Raw genomic sequence first — 17167 nt, 5'->3', positions numbered from 1 at the left:
AGGGGGCCATCTGTGTTGTACGTATTTTGGACTGGTCCTCCTGGGAGCAGATGCGGCGGAGTCGAAGGAGTTGGGAGAATGGGATGGCGTTTTTACAGGGGGCAGGGTGGGAGGAGGTGTAGTCCAGGTAGCTGTGGGAGTCGGTCAGTTTGTAGTAGATGTCTGTGTTGATTCGGTCGCCTGAGATAGAAATAGAAAGGTCGAGGAAGGGGAGGGAGGAATCTGAGACTGTCCAGGTGAAAGATATGCTTTAGAGCCAGTTATTTGCTTTTGAGGTGTAGTCATTGCTGATGTGCAGGCAATCACTGAAATCCATTTGTACACACAGTTCTAAAGTATCATTTATATAAATGATCAGTTATCTTTTCTGCTTTAGTGATAGCTTGTGGCCAAGATAAATTGAGAATTTCCCTGTTCCCCTTCAAGCAGTGTGATGGGATCTTTTAAAAGGCCGAAGTGATCAGCCAACTCCCATAAATTGACATTAAAATGTAAATGTTCCTATGCTTATTAAAACATTAAAACTCCTATTTCTCATATTGGTAGAATCTGTCAGGTTATTTACATCAGAAACATATTTGAAAGTCTCAACTGCAGCACAAAGAAGTAAATTAGGTTTGTTATTCAGTAACTTCTACCTGAAGACAATATTGCATTAAACACTGTGCTATTTCCATCTGTCAAGGATCCGGTGCATTAGGATAGTGGTCTACCATTGTCAGGAATAAACTGAATGTTCTGATTATCAAATTGCCTTTGTGCTTTCAGAATACAAGTACTTGTTTGTTATCTGTCATATATATGTACCCTGCAGAGGTGATTCTTTGTTGATGCCAATGAATAACTTCAATGGAGGTTGAACTTCAATGAACTTCACACAAATCGTTTGTAAAATTTGTCATTTCAACATACCAAAGCATGACAATTATATTTTAGTTTCACACCTGTAGAGAAGTGGACTCCAGGTGGCTTAAAATGTGTAACATACTGCAAAAATAATGACACACCACATGGGTTGCAAAAGGATTTAACCCTCTGATTTCCCCATATGGTTTGATCTCACTTCTCAGCTGAGCTGTTGGTAAAGCAGAGTTCAGTATCATGGGGGTGAAACTGAAGGATGAAGCAATCCATTATGTTCTTGTACATCTAACAGCTGGTTGAGGAGTAGCAATGGAATGGGAACAGGGTACCTTGATGTTCCCTTAGCCAGGTGTTTGGATCAGGAGGAAGACATGGGCTGAAGATGGAAAGAATAGAAACAAATAAAATTGGGAGGGGCAAACATTAAGCATAAGACTATATAAACAAAACACCTTTGCTGTTATCAAAATAAATTTTGAATTTAGGGAATTTACAACATTTTGACGCAGTTTCAATATTGCATTTTCTATTTTTCTTCATTGCTATCTTGAAAGTACTGATTGCTGCTAGGGTACAGTTATATGGTTGCTTGGAGCCCTTGATATCTCACTAAACCAGCCATTTAACTGGAGTGAACTTGGACATTGAATGCTTTCATGATACTTGACGAAGCAGTAATAATTAAGCTTAATCATCTTCTCATACCCTGTATCACTGCATTCAGAGTAAGCAATAGTAATCAGGATTAGAAGTCTTAGCTGTTTCTTTTTCTTCATAGCCAAGTATCAAAAAGTTCAAATATATCATTCCTAACGACCTCCCTTTCTCTTCCACCCTGCAGAGATTTGGTAACTCAACAAACAGCTGGTACTTTCTGTTAGATATGCTGCTGGGCTACGAATGGATCGATAGCACAGTTGAATACACACAAGAAAACATGCTACTGAACTTGAATTGAATATTACAGTTAGGCACAATGAATAATCTTCAGGCTTACCAAGAAAAATGATAGTTGAATATATCTGTGCTCCATAAGTGTCCAAATGTTCTGAATGCAGTGGGAAGCATACTCCATTTCTGCCATAATAATTCTTAAAGAAGTCATTATTCATCAGGGGAGTGAATGCAATGACAAATCCCACAAACCAAATGAAAACCAAAATAAAAACTGTTCTGCATTTTCCTGGCTTCAGATTGCTGAATGGATAAACAATGCAGAGGTACTTTTCCAAAGTCAGGAAAGACAAAAGTAATACAGACACCTCTGTTGAAAACATTGCTAAAGATCCAGTTATCCGACACTGCATGCTGTCCATCCACATTTGAGCATGCCTATTGTATTCGCCACGGTATCTAAGGTCATATGATCCAATTAGTAAAAGATATATTCCCATCAGGCAGTCTGCACCTAGGAAGAACAAAGCAAACATTTATTAGTTGGGTCTACAAAGAAAATCTACACATCAATATGTGTCTCAGTACAGTGACAATCATAACCCAGTCGTCTTTGAGTCTCTAGGATCATAATCCTACTCCGGAATTCAGCACAAAAGTATAGTTTGACTTTACAATGTGGTACTGAGGGAGTGTTGCACTATCATAATTGAGAGGTTAAACTATGCATTCTGCAAATATGATTCCTTACAGATTTGAACAGCTGATTTTACATATCATATCATGTAGATTTGGTGCTGGACTCTGTTTGTTCCTACCGGGGCATCACAGCAAGAGTCATTACTGCGGTGTGCCTATATAACTTCTACGTGGTAGCATAACAATGACAATGGTAAAGATGTGTAGAGGTTACTTGACTGCCTTTTTGACTGTACATACCGGGATATCAGAAAAGGAAGAAGATTGATGCAATTAAAATATATACGATACTAAAAGAAAATCAAAGTTTGCTCCATTGAGTGTATACTTACAGCAAAGAGACATGATAGACAAGCTATGAAGCTTGTTCTCCGATCTGATGTAAAATCTCATGCAAATGACGAAGATGTTTCCAGAACAAGTAATAGCAGAAACCACCCAAACAAAAACTCGAAGGACAGCGTTAGCAAGCAGGTTCTCAAAGGATGATATTCCATCGGTGTTAGGCTTGCAGCTACGAACATGTGGGGTATAAGCACAGAACTGGAATTTCTTAAAATATCTGAAAGGAAAGTCAAATTATTAGCATGCTTCTATTAAAGTCATGGGCTGCAACAGCACTTGCATTAAGAGTTCCTTCTCGTTTATATATATTTGCATAACACTTACACATGGGATAGATTCGTAAGAGGCTGGAATATCCTGTTATGTAGAGCCTGAAAATCCATTCCATCCATACTGCTGTAACAATAGAAAATATTAATATCCTTACAAAACATATCCATTCAATTAGTATGGGTAGGATTTGAAGTTTCTTCTCATCAGCATTGGGATATGAAAATGCTCGATATTCGGAAAATTTACCTCTAAATTGACTCCAAACTAGCGCTAAATTAAAAACTTCAAAGTGCCTCTCCCACATAGTAATACAAAGTATCCTTTTAGACTGAATATGTGGCCACTGTGGGACACAGTGCCTCATGAGTTTTTGATGGTGCACTACGGCCCTACAATTATACAGAAGTTCTGTCAGTTACCATCACTATTCTGATTGCAAACAGGTAGCTACACAATTTCCATGAAGTCTGTGGAGAAACGGCTGTCACAGTGGCTCAGTAGTTAGCACTGCCACCTCACAGCACCATGGAACCGGGTTCAATTCCAGCCTCAGACGACTGTCTTATGTGGAGTTTGCATATTCTCCCCATCTCTGTGTGGGTTTCCTCCCACAGTTCAAAGATGTGCAGGATGGGTGGGGCACTGCTAAATTGCCAATAGTGTCCAGGGATGCGTAGGGTAGGTGGATTAGCCATGGGAAATGCAGGGATAGGGTAGGGAGGTGGGTCTAGGTGGGATACTCTTTGGAGGGTTGGTTTGGATTCGATGGACCGAATGGCCTGCTTCTACACTGTAGGGATTCTGTAGTCGGTACGCACAAATTTCACTAAAAAAAATCATAGATTATAATACTTAGTTGAATATCAAAACATTCATATTGTAAAGGTCCTGGGAAAACTTACAGTGATTTTAGATTCTCCAGGCAATCAAATTGGTCTTTATGGATTTGCTTCATGATATTGAAAGAAATGTTCCTGCAATGACAAGGGGTAACCAGTTATATTCTTTTTATCAACTCATATTTTTTGTGCACAGAATGTCATTCCATGCTATGGAAATGTTTCGATGTCAACAGTTTCTCCTGAGATTTTATTAGCCCAATCAAAAGATAACACTGTTAACCAGAGATGGGAATGTGTTGGTAGTGTCTATGAAACCTTTGCTTAGCTACACGCTATACAATTGATACACAACAACATACATGCACACTCTTGGTACAAATCTTTGTCTGGCACCTGAGTAACATTTGGAAGGATTAGGAAGGAGAGATCACATCCAGAGTGAGCATATATTTCTGGGATCTTTAGGAAAGAACAGGAATTTGGTGCAGAGGAGAAAAGCTGCTTTTTGCTTGTTTTTTTAATTTACAATTTGTAAGGTTTTCAATAAACTGGATATACTGAAGCCGAGTAGGCAAAAGTAAGGACTGCAAATGCTGGAAACCAGAATTTAGATCAGAGTGGTGCTGGAAAAGCACAGCAGGTCAGGCAGCATCCGAGGAGCAGGAAAATGCCCTGATGAAAGGCTTTTGCTCTATACTGAAGCCGAGCCCAGGATCAGAGGCACAACATAAAACAATGAGTGACATCACAGAAAACTGTAAGTTCATTGGTTGGTAATAGCAGCTAATGTGACTATCTATTAGAAGTTACTTTCAGATTAGAGTTCATAGTTTCTTGAAAGTGGAGTCACAGATAGATAGGATAGTGAAGAAGGCAGTTGGTATGCTTGCCTTTATTGGTCAATGCATTGAGTATAGGAGTTGGGAGGTAATGTTGCAGCTGTACAGGACATTGGTTAGGCCACTATTGGAATAGTATGTACAATTCTGGTCTCCCTGCAATAGGAAGGATGTTGTGAAACTTGAAAGGTGTACAATATTTACAAGGATGTTGCCAGGATTTGTGCAGTTGGATGAGGCTGAATATGCTGGGGCTATTTTACCTGGAATGTTGGAGGCTGAGGGGTGACCTTATAGAGGTTTATAAAATCATGAGGGGCATGGATAGGATAAATAGACAAGCTCTTTTCTCTGGGGTAGGGGAGTCCAAAACTAGAGGACATTGGTTTAAAATGAGAGGAGAAAGATTTAAAAGGGACCTAAGGGGAAATTTGTTTAAGCAGAGGGCAGTCGTATATGGAAGATTCCTGAAGACTGGAAAATGCTATAGATCAACAAATAGTAGAAGTATGTAAAAAGAACACAGCAATAATTAGGGCTGATTTTAATTTCCATATTAATTAGGTTTATCAGATTGAAAAAGGTAGCTATGACAACAAATTCATTGAATGCATTAGGGATAGTTTTCTTGAGCAATATGTTATGAAGCCAACTAGGGAACAGGCTATCTTGGATCTGGTAGTGGATAATGAGTTAGGATTAAAGGGTTTCAGAGTAAAAGATTCTCCAGGACATTGTGATCATAACATGATAGAATTTAACCCATTCCTCAGGGACATCAGTGAATCAAAGGGTACTTCAGGGTGGGATTTGAAAGTATTGACCCAAGAGCATCAAGCTTGGTTTGCAGAATGATCACCACAATTCACAGGCTCCTAGTCTGTTTAACACTTTTGTTTGTTTAAAATCATGTGACCACTCTCTGTTTGATTCCGTAAATTTGGAGATTTCTGATGTTCAAATTGTCAGTCAAAATGAAATCTGTGTTCATTCATCAACTACACTAACCAGATGTACTCTCCCTCCTTATCATCGAAAATTTAAACAAAATCAATTTGTTTTTAGTCATGAGATGAAGGCAAGGGCAGCATTTATTTTTCATTCCTAATTGCCCAGAAGCAGTTAAGAGCCAAGCAGCTTGCTGTGGGTCTGGAGTCACATGTAGACCAGGCCAGGTAAGGATGGCAGTTGCCTCCCCTGAAGGACATTAGTGAACAAAATGTGTTTTCCCCAACAATGGATTCATGATCATTGACACACTCTTAATTCTAGATTTTCTCTTAATTCTGCATTTTGGGAAAGCAAATCTTAGCAGGACGTATACACTTAATGGTAAGGACCTAAGGAGTGTTGCTGAACAAAGGGACCTTGGAATGCAGGTTCATAGCTCCTTGAAAGTGGAGTCGCAGGTAGATAACATAGTGAAGAAGGCATTTGGTATGCTTTCCTTTATTGGTCAGAGTATTGAGTACAGGAGTTGGGAGGTCATGTTGCGGCTGTACAGGACATTGGTTAGGCCACTGTTGGAATATTGCTTGTAATTCTGGTCTCCTTCCTATCGGAAAGATATTGTGAAACTTGAAAGGGTTCAGAAAAGATTTACAAGGATGTTGACAGGGTTGGAGGATTTGAGCTATAGGGAGAGGCTGAACAGGCTGGGGCTGTTTTCCCTGGAGCATCGGAGGCTGAGGGGTGACTTTACAGAGGTTTACAAAATTATGAGGGGCATGGATAGTATAAATAGAGAAAGTCTTTTCCCTGGGGTTGGGGAGTCCAGAACTAGAGGGCATAGGTTTAAGGTGAGAGGGGAAAGATATAAAAGGGACCTACGGGGCAACCTTTTCATGCAGAGGGTGGTAAGTGTATGGAATGAGGTGCCAGAGGAAGTGGTGGAGGCTAGTTCAATTGCAACATTTAAAAGGCATCTAGATGGGTATATGAATAGGAAGGGTTTGGAGGGATATGGGCCTAGTGCTGGCAGGTGGGACTAGATTGGGTTGGGATATCTGGATGAGTTTGACCGAAGGGTCTGTTTCCATGCTGTACATCTCTATGGCTCTATTATTTAGTTCAACAGTGAGAAATAAGAGTCAGAAACAATTGTGTTTAACTTAAATAAAGGGAATTACAATGAAATAAAGGGAAAGATAGCTAAAGTGAACTGGGCAAATAGATTAGCATGAATGACTGTAAGCAAGCAGCGGGAGACACTTAAAGAGGTAATTAATAACTTTCAGCAAAAATTCATGGCAGCAAAGAGGAATAAAGCAACAATGGTTAACCAAGGATGTTAAGGATGAAAGAAAAGCATATAAGTCAGTGATAGGCTATGAAGATTGGGAAAGTCTACATAGAAATAATGATACATTCCATAAGCAGGCAAAGAAGGTGGCAAACAGAATATAATTTGGAACAATGTGAAGTTCATCATTTTGGAAGGGAGAACGAAATAACAGTGTATTATTTAAATGGATAAAATCTCCAGAAAGCTGCCTTCATAAAGGGTCTTAGGTTTACATCTGCATGAAACACAGAAAGCTAGCACACAGATGCAGCCGGAAATCAGGAAGCCTAAAGAAATGTTAGCACTTATTTCCAGGGGGTTGGAATATAAAAGTAGGGATGTCTTACTGCAACAGTCCAAGGACCACATCTGGAGTCCTGTGAGCAAGTTTGGTCACCTTATTTAAGGAAAGATACCATTTCATTGGAGGCATTTCAGAGAAAGTTCCCGAGGATGATCCCTGATATGGAGCGATTGTCTTACGAGCAAAGGTTAAACAGGTTTTAGATTAGATTACATTACAGTGTGGAAACAGGTCCTTCGGACCAACAAGTCCACACCGACCCGCCGAAGCGCAACCCACCCATACCCCTAACCTAACACTACGGGCAATTTAGCATGGCCAATTCACCTGACCTGCACATCTTGGGACTGTGGGCGGAAACCGGAGCACCCGGAGGAAACCCACGCAGACACGGGGAGAACGTGCAAACTCCACACAGTCAGTTGTCTGAGGCGGGAATTGAACCCGGGTCTCTGGCGCTGTGAGGCAGCAGTGCTAACCACTGTGCCACCGTGCCGCCCACTCACTAAAATTTGTGACTCTACTCACTAAAATTTAGAAGAATGAGAGGTGATCTCATTAAAACATACAGGATTCTTAAGGGGCTTGACAGAGTAAATGCTGAGAGGATGATTCTCCTCACTGGAGAGGGCATAATCTTAGAATTAAGTAGTGCCAATTTAAAACTGATATAAGGAGGAGAAAATGCTGGAAAATCTCAGCAGGTCTGGCAGCATCTGTAAGGAGAGCAAACAGCTGACATTTCGAGTCTAACTGGCCCTTTGACAAAGGGTCAGTTAGACTCGAAACGTCAGCTCTTTGCTCTCCTTACAGATGCTGCCAGACCTGCTGAGATTTTCCAGCATTTTCTCTTTTGGTTTCAGATTCCAGCATCTGCAGTAATTTGCTTTTATCCTGATATAAGGAGGAATTTGTTCTCTCAGAGGATTGAAAACTTTTGGACCTCTTTACCATTGAGATTTGTACTGGGAGAGTCCTTGTCTATATTTAAGGCTGAGATAGATAGATTCTTGATGAGTAGGGGAGGAAAATGGACACGAAGAGTGTCAGATCAACCACAATCCTACTGAATGGTGAAACAGGCTCAAGGAGCTTATTGGCCTATTTCCATTCCTATTTCTTAGGTTTATGGTCTTAGCTGCACATTTCTGGACTAGGCCCACAATTTTTGATCCATTCATTTTTAAAAAAACTGATCATTACATGCACGACATGCACATGAATACATTTACTAGCTTGAACAAACCACCTCGACATTTACTGAGTTGTGACTTGAATCAAACCCCTTTTAACAGATTTTGTTGTCCCATAAAAATAGATCAATATCAAAGATTGTGTCTATGTCAAACCACACTTTTCAATATTTTCTACAAAATATTCATCAATTGCCATTCAAACATTTCAATAATCTCTCTCACACAAACTAATGGGGTATTTTAACACTTTCATCACAACTTATGCCTAAAATAATGAATCATGTACTTATTCAGTCATTGTTTGAGGGAGTGTGCTTTTGTTACATTAAGACATCTGTAAGCAACATTTTAACAACCAAAAGTAGTTTGTGCATGCTTTACTTTGATACAGGAACAAAATACTGCAATGCTCGAAATGGAAAACTGACTGATGTTGATTTTTTATGTTCCTGGAATTCTATCTGAACACGACTAGCTCCACTGTGTGGAAGTGGAAATTCAACTGCAGAATGAAATAATGGGAGGAATTTTGTCATTTTCAGTTAGCAGGTTTGTAGGTGGGGGTGCTTTTAAAAATCTCTAGTGGATTTCTGCCACTGCTAAATGTCAGCAATTGGAAGTTGGGCAGGCATGGAATATCACCCCAATTCAGGCCCTTAAGTATTACTATTGATCCAATTATTAGCTATTTCATGTCCACTTCCCACCTGGCCTCCATTCTGAGACTGATGGGTAAAGTTCTGTCACAGGGTAATAGTCTGGTAGACTGCTTTGCTTGGGTCTCAGGTAGGGAAGGGGACTTGATACCTCTGATGTGGGATAGTATAGAGAAGTGAGTCCGTCCCTATGCTGGCAAACAACAGCTTTTTTTTATAAACTATTCAAACTATCCACATTAATGGGGGTAGGAGAGAACATTCTTAGAACCTTACAGCTCAGTCTTGGTTCTAAGTGGGTCTCAATGGCAGCATTTATTGCCCATCTTTAATTGCCCTGGAGAACATGGTGTTGAGCAGCCTCCTTGATCTGCTGCAGACCTTGGAGTGTAGTGTATCCATAGTGCTGTTCAGAAGGGAATTTAAGGTTTTTGACTGAGCAACAGTAAAGGAATAGCAATATAGTTCAAAATAAAGTTCGGAGGGGAGTTTTCAAGTGAATGCGTCCCATACATCTGTTTTCTTTGTCTTTCCAGATGATAGAAGACATGGGTTTGGAAAGCGCCATCGATGGAGTGCTTGTGAGTTGTAGCAGTGCATCTTGCAGATAGTAGACACTGCTGCTACTGTATGTCAGTGGTGAAGCAAATGAATGTTGAAGGTTGTTGATGAGGCATCTCAGCTGACTGCTTTGTCCTGGACGGTATTGACCTTCTTCGATTGGAGTTGCAATCTTCCATGAAAGTAGAGAGTATTCCATCACACTTTAGAACCATGTCTTGTAGTTGGTGAACAGCATGATGGAGATGGGTGAATTTCTCACCATAGAATTCCTAACCTATGGTCTGCTCTTGTGGCCAAAAGTGTCTATATGGCTGGTCAAGTTCAGTTTCTGATGTTGATAGTGGGGATGCAGTGGTAGTAACGCCATTGAGCGTGCAAGAGCAATGGTCATATTCTCTAGTTAGGGATGTTCATAGCCTGGTGCTTGTGTGGTCCAAGTGTTACTCACCACTTATCAGCCCAAGTCTGGATGTTGTCCAAATCTTGTTACATATAGGCATGAACTAGAATTTCCACATGGTTTAGTATCTAATGAGTAGAAATTAGTGCTAAATACGGTACAACATGAGTGAACATCCCACTTCTGACCTTCTAATGGGGGAAAATTAATTCATAGAAATCCTACAGTATGGAAGCAGGCCATTTGGCCCATTGAATCCACACTGACATTCTGAAGATCCCACCAAGATCCACCACTCCTCCACCCTGTAACCCTGCATTTCCCATGGCGAGACCAACTAGCCTGCACTGGACACTATGGGTGATTTCGCAAAGCCAATTCATCAAACCTGAACATCTTTGGACTGTGGAAGGAAACTGGAGCACCAGGAAACCCATGCAGATACAGGAAGAATGTGCAAACCTCACACAGGTAGATGCCCAAGGCTGCAAATGATCCTGGGTCACTTCGCTGAGGAATTCCTGCATGATGTTCTGGAACTGAGATGACTGATCTCCAACAATCACAATTTCCTTTGTATAAGTAATACTCAGTTAGCAGAGAGTTTGCTCTTGATTCCAGTTTTACTCGGGATCCAAATTGGTTGATTATTGCCATGATGTCAAGGACAGTTACTCTCACCTCAGCTCTTTTGTCCATATTTGAGCCAAGGTTGTAATAAAGTCAAGAGCTGAGTGGCCCCTGGAAAAACCTGAACTGACCATCAGTGAGCAGGTTATTCCTTTGCAAATGCTGCTTGATGTATCAACCATTCTTCCATGACTGCTGGTGATGGAGAGTAGACTAATACGACTATAATTGACAGGTTAAACTTGTCCTTTAGCCATTTCTAATTGACCAGACCTGGATTAGAGTTAGGGTTAGACCTGATCAATTGAGGTAGAAGGTTGAGGTAGAATAACCTGCGTGAAAGAAACTTTCAAGTCATCACTTTTTTCCATGAGACTGCTAACTCGTTAAGCTATGACAATTATTATTAGAGAGCCAAAAATGACATTACAGAGGAGCTTCGTCTATTGGGAAGATGTATGTTCTAGTCTGCCCAAATCTCTAACATATTGACTCCACAATCTAAACTCACATCCTACCTATGGGCCGAAGGGCCTGTTTCCACACTGTAAGTAATCTAATCTAATCATCTAATCTAATCTAATCTATTCTCTTTTTTTATATTTCTTGATATAAAGAGGTGATTAAAGGTACAGGATACTATAAAGGCTATGAGTTATGGCAAAATTCTAGCAGTATTATTGAAGACTTGTGCTTCAGAACTAGTAATAACTCTAGTCTGACTGTTCCAGTACAACTACAACACTGATATCTACCCGATAATGTGGAAAATTACTCAGTTTTGTCCTGAAAAAGGAGAAGCTTAATCTGTCAATTATATTCCTATTAGTCTACTCTCCACCACCAGCAGTCATGGAAGTGTGGTTGCAAAACTGGCTCAGCCGTTCTTTGTAATTTGTAAATGTCAGTTTGAAAGTATTTATAACAATGAATCGGCCTTTCAATGCACAATTTGATTCAGTTACCATGCAAACACCCTGGTTAGAAATTGGTGCTTATTTCACAGTAAGCTAGATTTCCCCAAGAATGGCGTTGAGTGCAGTAAAACTACAACCAGTACTACTGAAATCAATGCCATTACCACCTGGAAAGTTCTTAAGTACCTGTATATGTAAAATGTGATTTAGGAGCATGGGACAGGGCTATGTCCTTCAGCCAATCTAGCCTGTTTCATAATTCTCAAATGTGGCTGATCCCTTCAATGCCATTTTCCTTCAGTATCTCCATAATCCTTAAGGTAATTAGTCATTATTTGGGTATAGAATATGTATATGTATAAAATAAATTAAATATGTTTTGAACCATATAAAATTAAAAGAGTTGTTTTCCCTAACTATTCATTAAAACTCAGCTAGTACTTGTATTGGATAAGCACACCATGTGCTAAGCTGAGTTATTCTGTTTTGGAAACAGTATGAAGTTGATATATGAACTGAGTCTGTAACCCTATGTTATCCTTTCCAGTTGACAGATTTCTACTCTATGCTAGCAGTCTTTATACTACAACCATTCAATTTTTATATGGGCTCACTCAGCTAAAAGTATCAACTTGTACAAGGTCAAAAATTTTTATATGAATAAGAAATAACAAATTCTAAGTTTTAGCATGCAAAATGTGAATACTAAGCAAGCAAATATAATCAATGATGAAATTACAATTGTATAAGTTCCTTAAGTTGCTGAAAAAGGTTATGCGGCAATTCTTGAATCTTGTTTGAAGACAAGTCCCTGTAGAAACACACAAAAAGTTGTATTAGCTCAAGTAAGACATAACAAGATGTGTCTAAGAATCCTAGAGAATTTATTGATAACATTAGTTGTGACTTCAGTTTTGTTTTCAGTAAAACAAATGCAATATTAACATTTCATTAATCTAAGCAAGACTCACATTGCATCAAACTTCATAACTTTTCTATAAATAATATTCAAAAACAAGGGCTAAAAGTTAGCTGGCCCCATTCAGGGGCAGTGGGCAGGCATCTGTAATGTACCCATCTTGGTTGTGCTGGGGTGGGCAGCATATAGATTTCTCTTTATCACAATCAGAGGGTTGAGTGTCTGTCATGCTGGTGACTGCCTCAAACCACATTGAGCTGGGAACATGTGTGCTGTTGGTCTTCTTGAAAGCAGCATGTCCCTTTTAAATGAAAGTTACAATTAATACATAGCTGTTATTTAAAATAGAGAAAATAGAATATAAGAGGATTTTAAAGTCTTGGATGCATTACTGGAGACATTAGTGCTGGGCATCAGGATTTCAGTGAAGTCTTCAAGAACCAACTGAGAACAGAGTTGTAGCAGGAAGCCAAAGAAGGAAGCAAGTGGTCAATTCCAGGTTCTGGCCTTGGGCACCAGTTCAAACACTTACATGGATGGTTAAGGTAATTGAATGCTTCTTCATGCATCGCTAACATTACACACTGCGCAATAAACCTCACTCATATCACCCACCCTGAACCACATACAGCCACTCCCTCTGTCCCAATGTCTTTGTGGCCTGCCTTTCTTCCAAGACCCCCTACAGCCTGTCTTGCTCCTCTCAATTACCTTGCAGACTTCCCATCACTCCAAGCCCTTATGCAGTCTCCCTGTCTCTGTCCAACTCTTGCAGTCCCCTATCTCCCCTCAGCCGCTTTTAGCCTCAATTTCACCTGCTTCACCCATCTCCATCAGCTTGTAATCCCCATTTCCCTATCGCTATTGCACACTCCATCTCTCATATCACCATCAGGGTCCCATCTCCTGCATCATCTTTGCAGTCCACCTGTCTCCCCAGACCAGATTGCAGTATCCTATCTCCCCGCCACACCACTCCTAAAATTTGGCCTCATGGATCTGGAACAGGCTTCTCCTCTTTCCCAGGTTTGGCAAAAAGGCAGCTGGTTCCCAATCCCTGGCCCCATATTCCAGCAGACATGTCTTGCTGACTCCTGCAAGGACACCACTTATTAACCTAACATTTTGCTATTCCGCCAACAACAGGTTGCTTCTCTCTCGTGTTTTCAGCCTATTAGCACCATTGGAGTGACCCAGCTTATAATTGGAGATCAGATCCTCATTGTTTCCTTCCATTGAATTTACAGGGGTGTGCCTTTTCTGATTAGTTTCAGCCAAAAGTGAACATTCCTGCATAATTTGACACATTGTGTTTGGGTAATGTTGACAATCACTGACATTTTGGTGTCTCTCTTGCAGTAAAGCTGGTAAATAATATAATGGAGCAGAGCAGACTTGGCTGGGACAACATCTGCAGTGCCTGCACCCAATGGAGGAGATAGATCTCAGCATCTTTGGGCTGGCTATAATACAGCTTATGGAATCCAGCATTGCTGAGAATACTAAGGATGATGGCATACTCCTGCCTTGTCCCCTTTTTAACTGCATGCACGTCCTCATTATAATCTAACATTACGAACAAGCTGCTGAAAATGTGACCATGTTTGCCAGGCTAATACCAACTTTCCCCTTCTGATATCCTGCTTTGAGACACTCGAGAATTGCTACCTGTTCTGTCACAGCTGAAGAAGGAAGAGAGAGCAACAGCTCAACACTGGACTTCCCATTCACAGCCACTAACTCTAATATTAACAGTAGGTTAATGTTAATTAAGGTTCAGAATATCAAATAGTGAATCTGCAGGAAGAAGTGGGCTAAAGTCATGCCAGGACTGGACAAAGGCTAAACAAAAATAGAAATTACTGGAGTATCTTGGGAGGTCTGGCAACATCTTTGGAGAAAAATCAGAGTCAATGTTTTGGGTCAGTGACCCTTCTTCAGTTCTAGCAGTTCTGAAGAAAGGTCACTGGACATGAAACATTAACTCTGCTTTCTTTCAATAGATTCTGCCAGACCTGCTAAATTTCTCCAGTAATTTCTGTTTCTGGTTCAGATTTCTAATCTGCAAGTCTTTGTTGCCAAAGAAAAGCTTGTTTGCCAGATCATTGGAGGACAGAATTGCTGATGACTTGTGCTGCAGAGAACTCAAGTGAGGACCTCAGTAGGACAGCATATGAGTGGTCAAGATACTGGCTGCAATGAATGGTCTGTTGAAGTCTTTTGTCAATGCTGAGAGCATGGAAGACTCTACCTCTAGGCTGGCAAAGAACACTGCATTGAACTTCCACTCTTCAAAGCTTCTGTTACACTTTCCTGTAACGCTGCAGATCCAGATTCACTACAAATGAAGCCCTATATCTGTGACAATTTATGCGCACAGTTCACCTGCATTTCCTGTAAGCTTTCAGCAATGCTCTTTACTGAGTCTTCTGAAGGAGTCATACTGGACTCAAAATGTTCTGTCTTCACAGTTGCTGCCAGACCTGCGAGTTTCTCCAACAATTCTCTGTTTTTATTTTAGGTTAACTAAATATGTGTACTGCAGAGGCAAACCTCCTGGCAGCTGTAAGTTAGAAAATGGACCTTTTTAAAACATATTTTCTCATTCTTTAAATATTTAAAGTCTTTACATTTTTCTGTTATCCTTAGGGTCTGAATTTAATCAGCTTCGGGTTTCAATTAACTGAAAAATATCAACAATTAAGCTTAACTTACAAGTCCTTAATTAATTAAGAATATCCAGCAAAGTTGATATCAGATTTATATTTATTTATCAGACTTACGATCAACAATGAATGTTCGAGTAATCAAAAATTATTCACAGCAGAACAGATTATTCCTCAAATGACAGGGTAAATAGATTAGAATTTCTGTAAGTTTAAAATACTTTAACATAATGATATAAAGGTTGGCTGTGCTCATGAACCCCATAAGGAATTAAGATTGTTATGATGGGCAGCACGGCGGCTCAGTGGTTAACACTGCTACCTCACAGCACCAAGGTCCCAGGTTTGATTCCAGCCTTGGGTGACTGCTTGTGTGGAGTTTGCACATTCTCCCCATGTCTGCGTGGGTTTCTTCCGGATGCTCTGGTTTCCTCCCACAGTCCAAAGATGTGCGGGCCAGGTGAATTGGCCATGCTAAATTGCCCATTGTGTTAGGTGCATTAGTCGGAGGGAAACGGGCCTGGGTAGGTTAATCTTCGGAGGGTTGTTGTGGACTGGTTGGGCCGAAGAGTCTGTTTCCACGCTGTAGGGAATCTAATCTAAAAATATTATTCCTGTGTCTGAGGCTGGAATTTCGCTGGTAGCCACAGAGTTCTCCATATCAAGATGTGAACTGGTGAACTTGCAGGAAATGGGAGCATAATATTATTGGGATATCCAATAAGTGTGGACGAAAGTGAGTACTGCAGATGCTGGAGGTTAGAGTCAAGAGTGTGGTGCTGGAAAAGTGCAGCTGGTCAGACCGCATCCGAGGAGCAGGAGAATCAACGTTTTGGGCAAAAGCCCTTTATCAGGAAAGAGCAATATCCAATATGTGTGGCAGCCAGTCAGTTAGTGAGTGAGAATGGAAGTACTAACTCAAGTAAGGCAAGGTTTCACAGCTGGCAGTCTAGGAGAGAGCAGCAAGGGAACTCTGGGAAGTGCAGAAGTTGTGATAAAGTAAAAGACAGAATGTGGGTGATTTCCAAGTCCTCTGGTGTCTCTCTGGAGGTGTTCATCCAGTTGACACTGTCTCAATGAAATCCTGCTTCTTCAGGTCTGGAAGAAGAAAGTGGCTTAGGTGTTCAGCTTGTAACCTTAAAAATGGAACACAAGATGAATATGAAATAGGAGAAGTGGGTGACCCCCTAGCCAGTGGAGCCCACGGTAGCAGCTTTGACTTTCAGATGCATAACTATCAGATGAAAGCAGCTAACATAATCAAAGACCTCTCGCACCCAGTTATACTCTCTTCTATCTTATGGAACATCGGGTAGAAGACACAAAAGTTCGAAAATGTGTTTCAGCAGATTCAAGAAGTTTCTGCCCTGTCCACCGGGTTGCTGTGCGCAGGCCTGGGTTGGACCAGTGCTCTGCCCGGTTCTAGTCTGACTTCAGTGCTATAAGGAAAAACAAATGCTGCTGGAGGCCTCCAGTGTCTTGGGGAAGGATCCCCAGGCCATGATGTATAAGGGCTCTAAGATAATGCTGTTTCAGGAGTTTTCTCTGGTCGTGGTCTGCAAGAGGAGGGCATATGACGAGGCGAAGAAGCTTCGGAGAGACTTAAATATTCAATACTCGATATTTGGCAATGCTGCGCTTTGGGGGATGGGATCCGGACTTGTAGTCCAGCAAGTAGACTAGGTATCCAAGAATGTAGGGAGGCTGTGGAGAAGGTAGCACTGACAGAGAGTACTTGCAGACACAGAGATGGGCTCAAGTGTGTATACTTCAATGCAAGGAGTATCAGAAATAAGGTGGGTGAACTTAAGGCGTGGATCGATACCTGGGGTTACGATGTTGTGGCCATCACGGAAACGTGGATAGAAGAGGGAC

At 40.8% G+C, this 17167-nt stretch overlaps 1 protein-coding gene across 1 annotated transcript in view; it reads right to left on the bottom strand.

Moving 5' to 3' along the window:
• rxfp1 (relaxin family peptide receptor 1) overlaps positions 1–17167 on the bottom strand; it is a 123451-nt gene that overhangs the window by 30846 nt on the left and 75438 nt on the right. The window contains 5 exon segments of the mRNA XM_043673942.1: positions 1862–2272; positions 2790–3019; positions 3127–3198; positions 3978–4049; positions 12447–12518. Of these exon segments, the coding sequence (XP_043529877.1) occupies positions 1862–2272; positions 2790–3019; positions 3127–3198; positions 3978–4049; positions 12447–12518 (857 nt within the window).

The sequence above is a fragment of the Chiloscyllium plagiosum genome, chromosome 32 (assembly GCF_004010195.1).
Source record: "Chiloscyllium plagiosum isolate BGI_BamShark_2017 chromosome 32, ASM401019v2, whole genome shotgun sequence".
NCBI lineage: Eukaryota > Metazoa > Chordata > Chondrichthyes > Orectolobiformes > Hemiscylliidae > Chiloscyllium > Chiloscyllium plagiosum.
The sequence above is the reverse complement of the archived record's forward strand: the minus strand, read 5'-3'. Positions and strand labels throughout refer to the sequence as shown.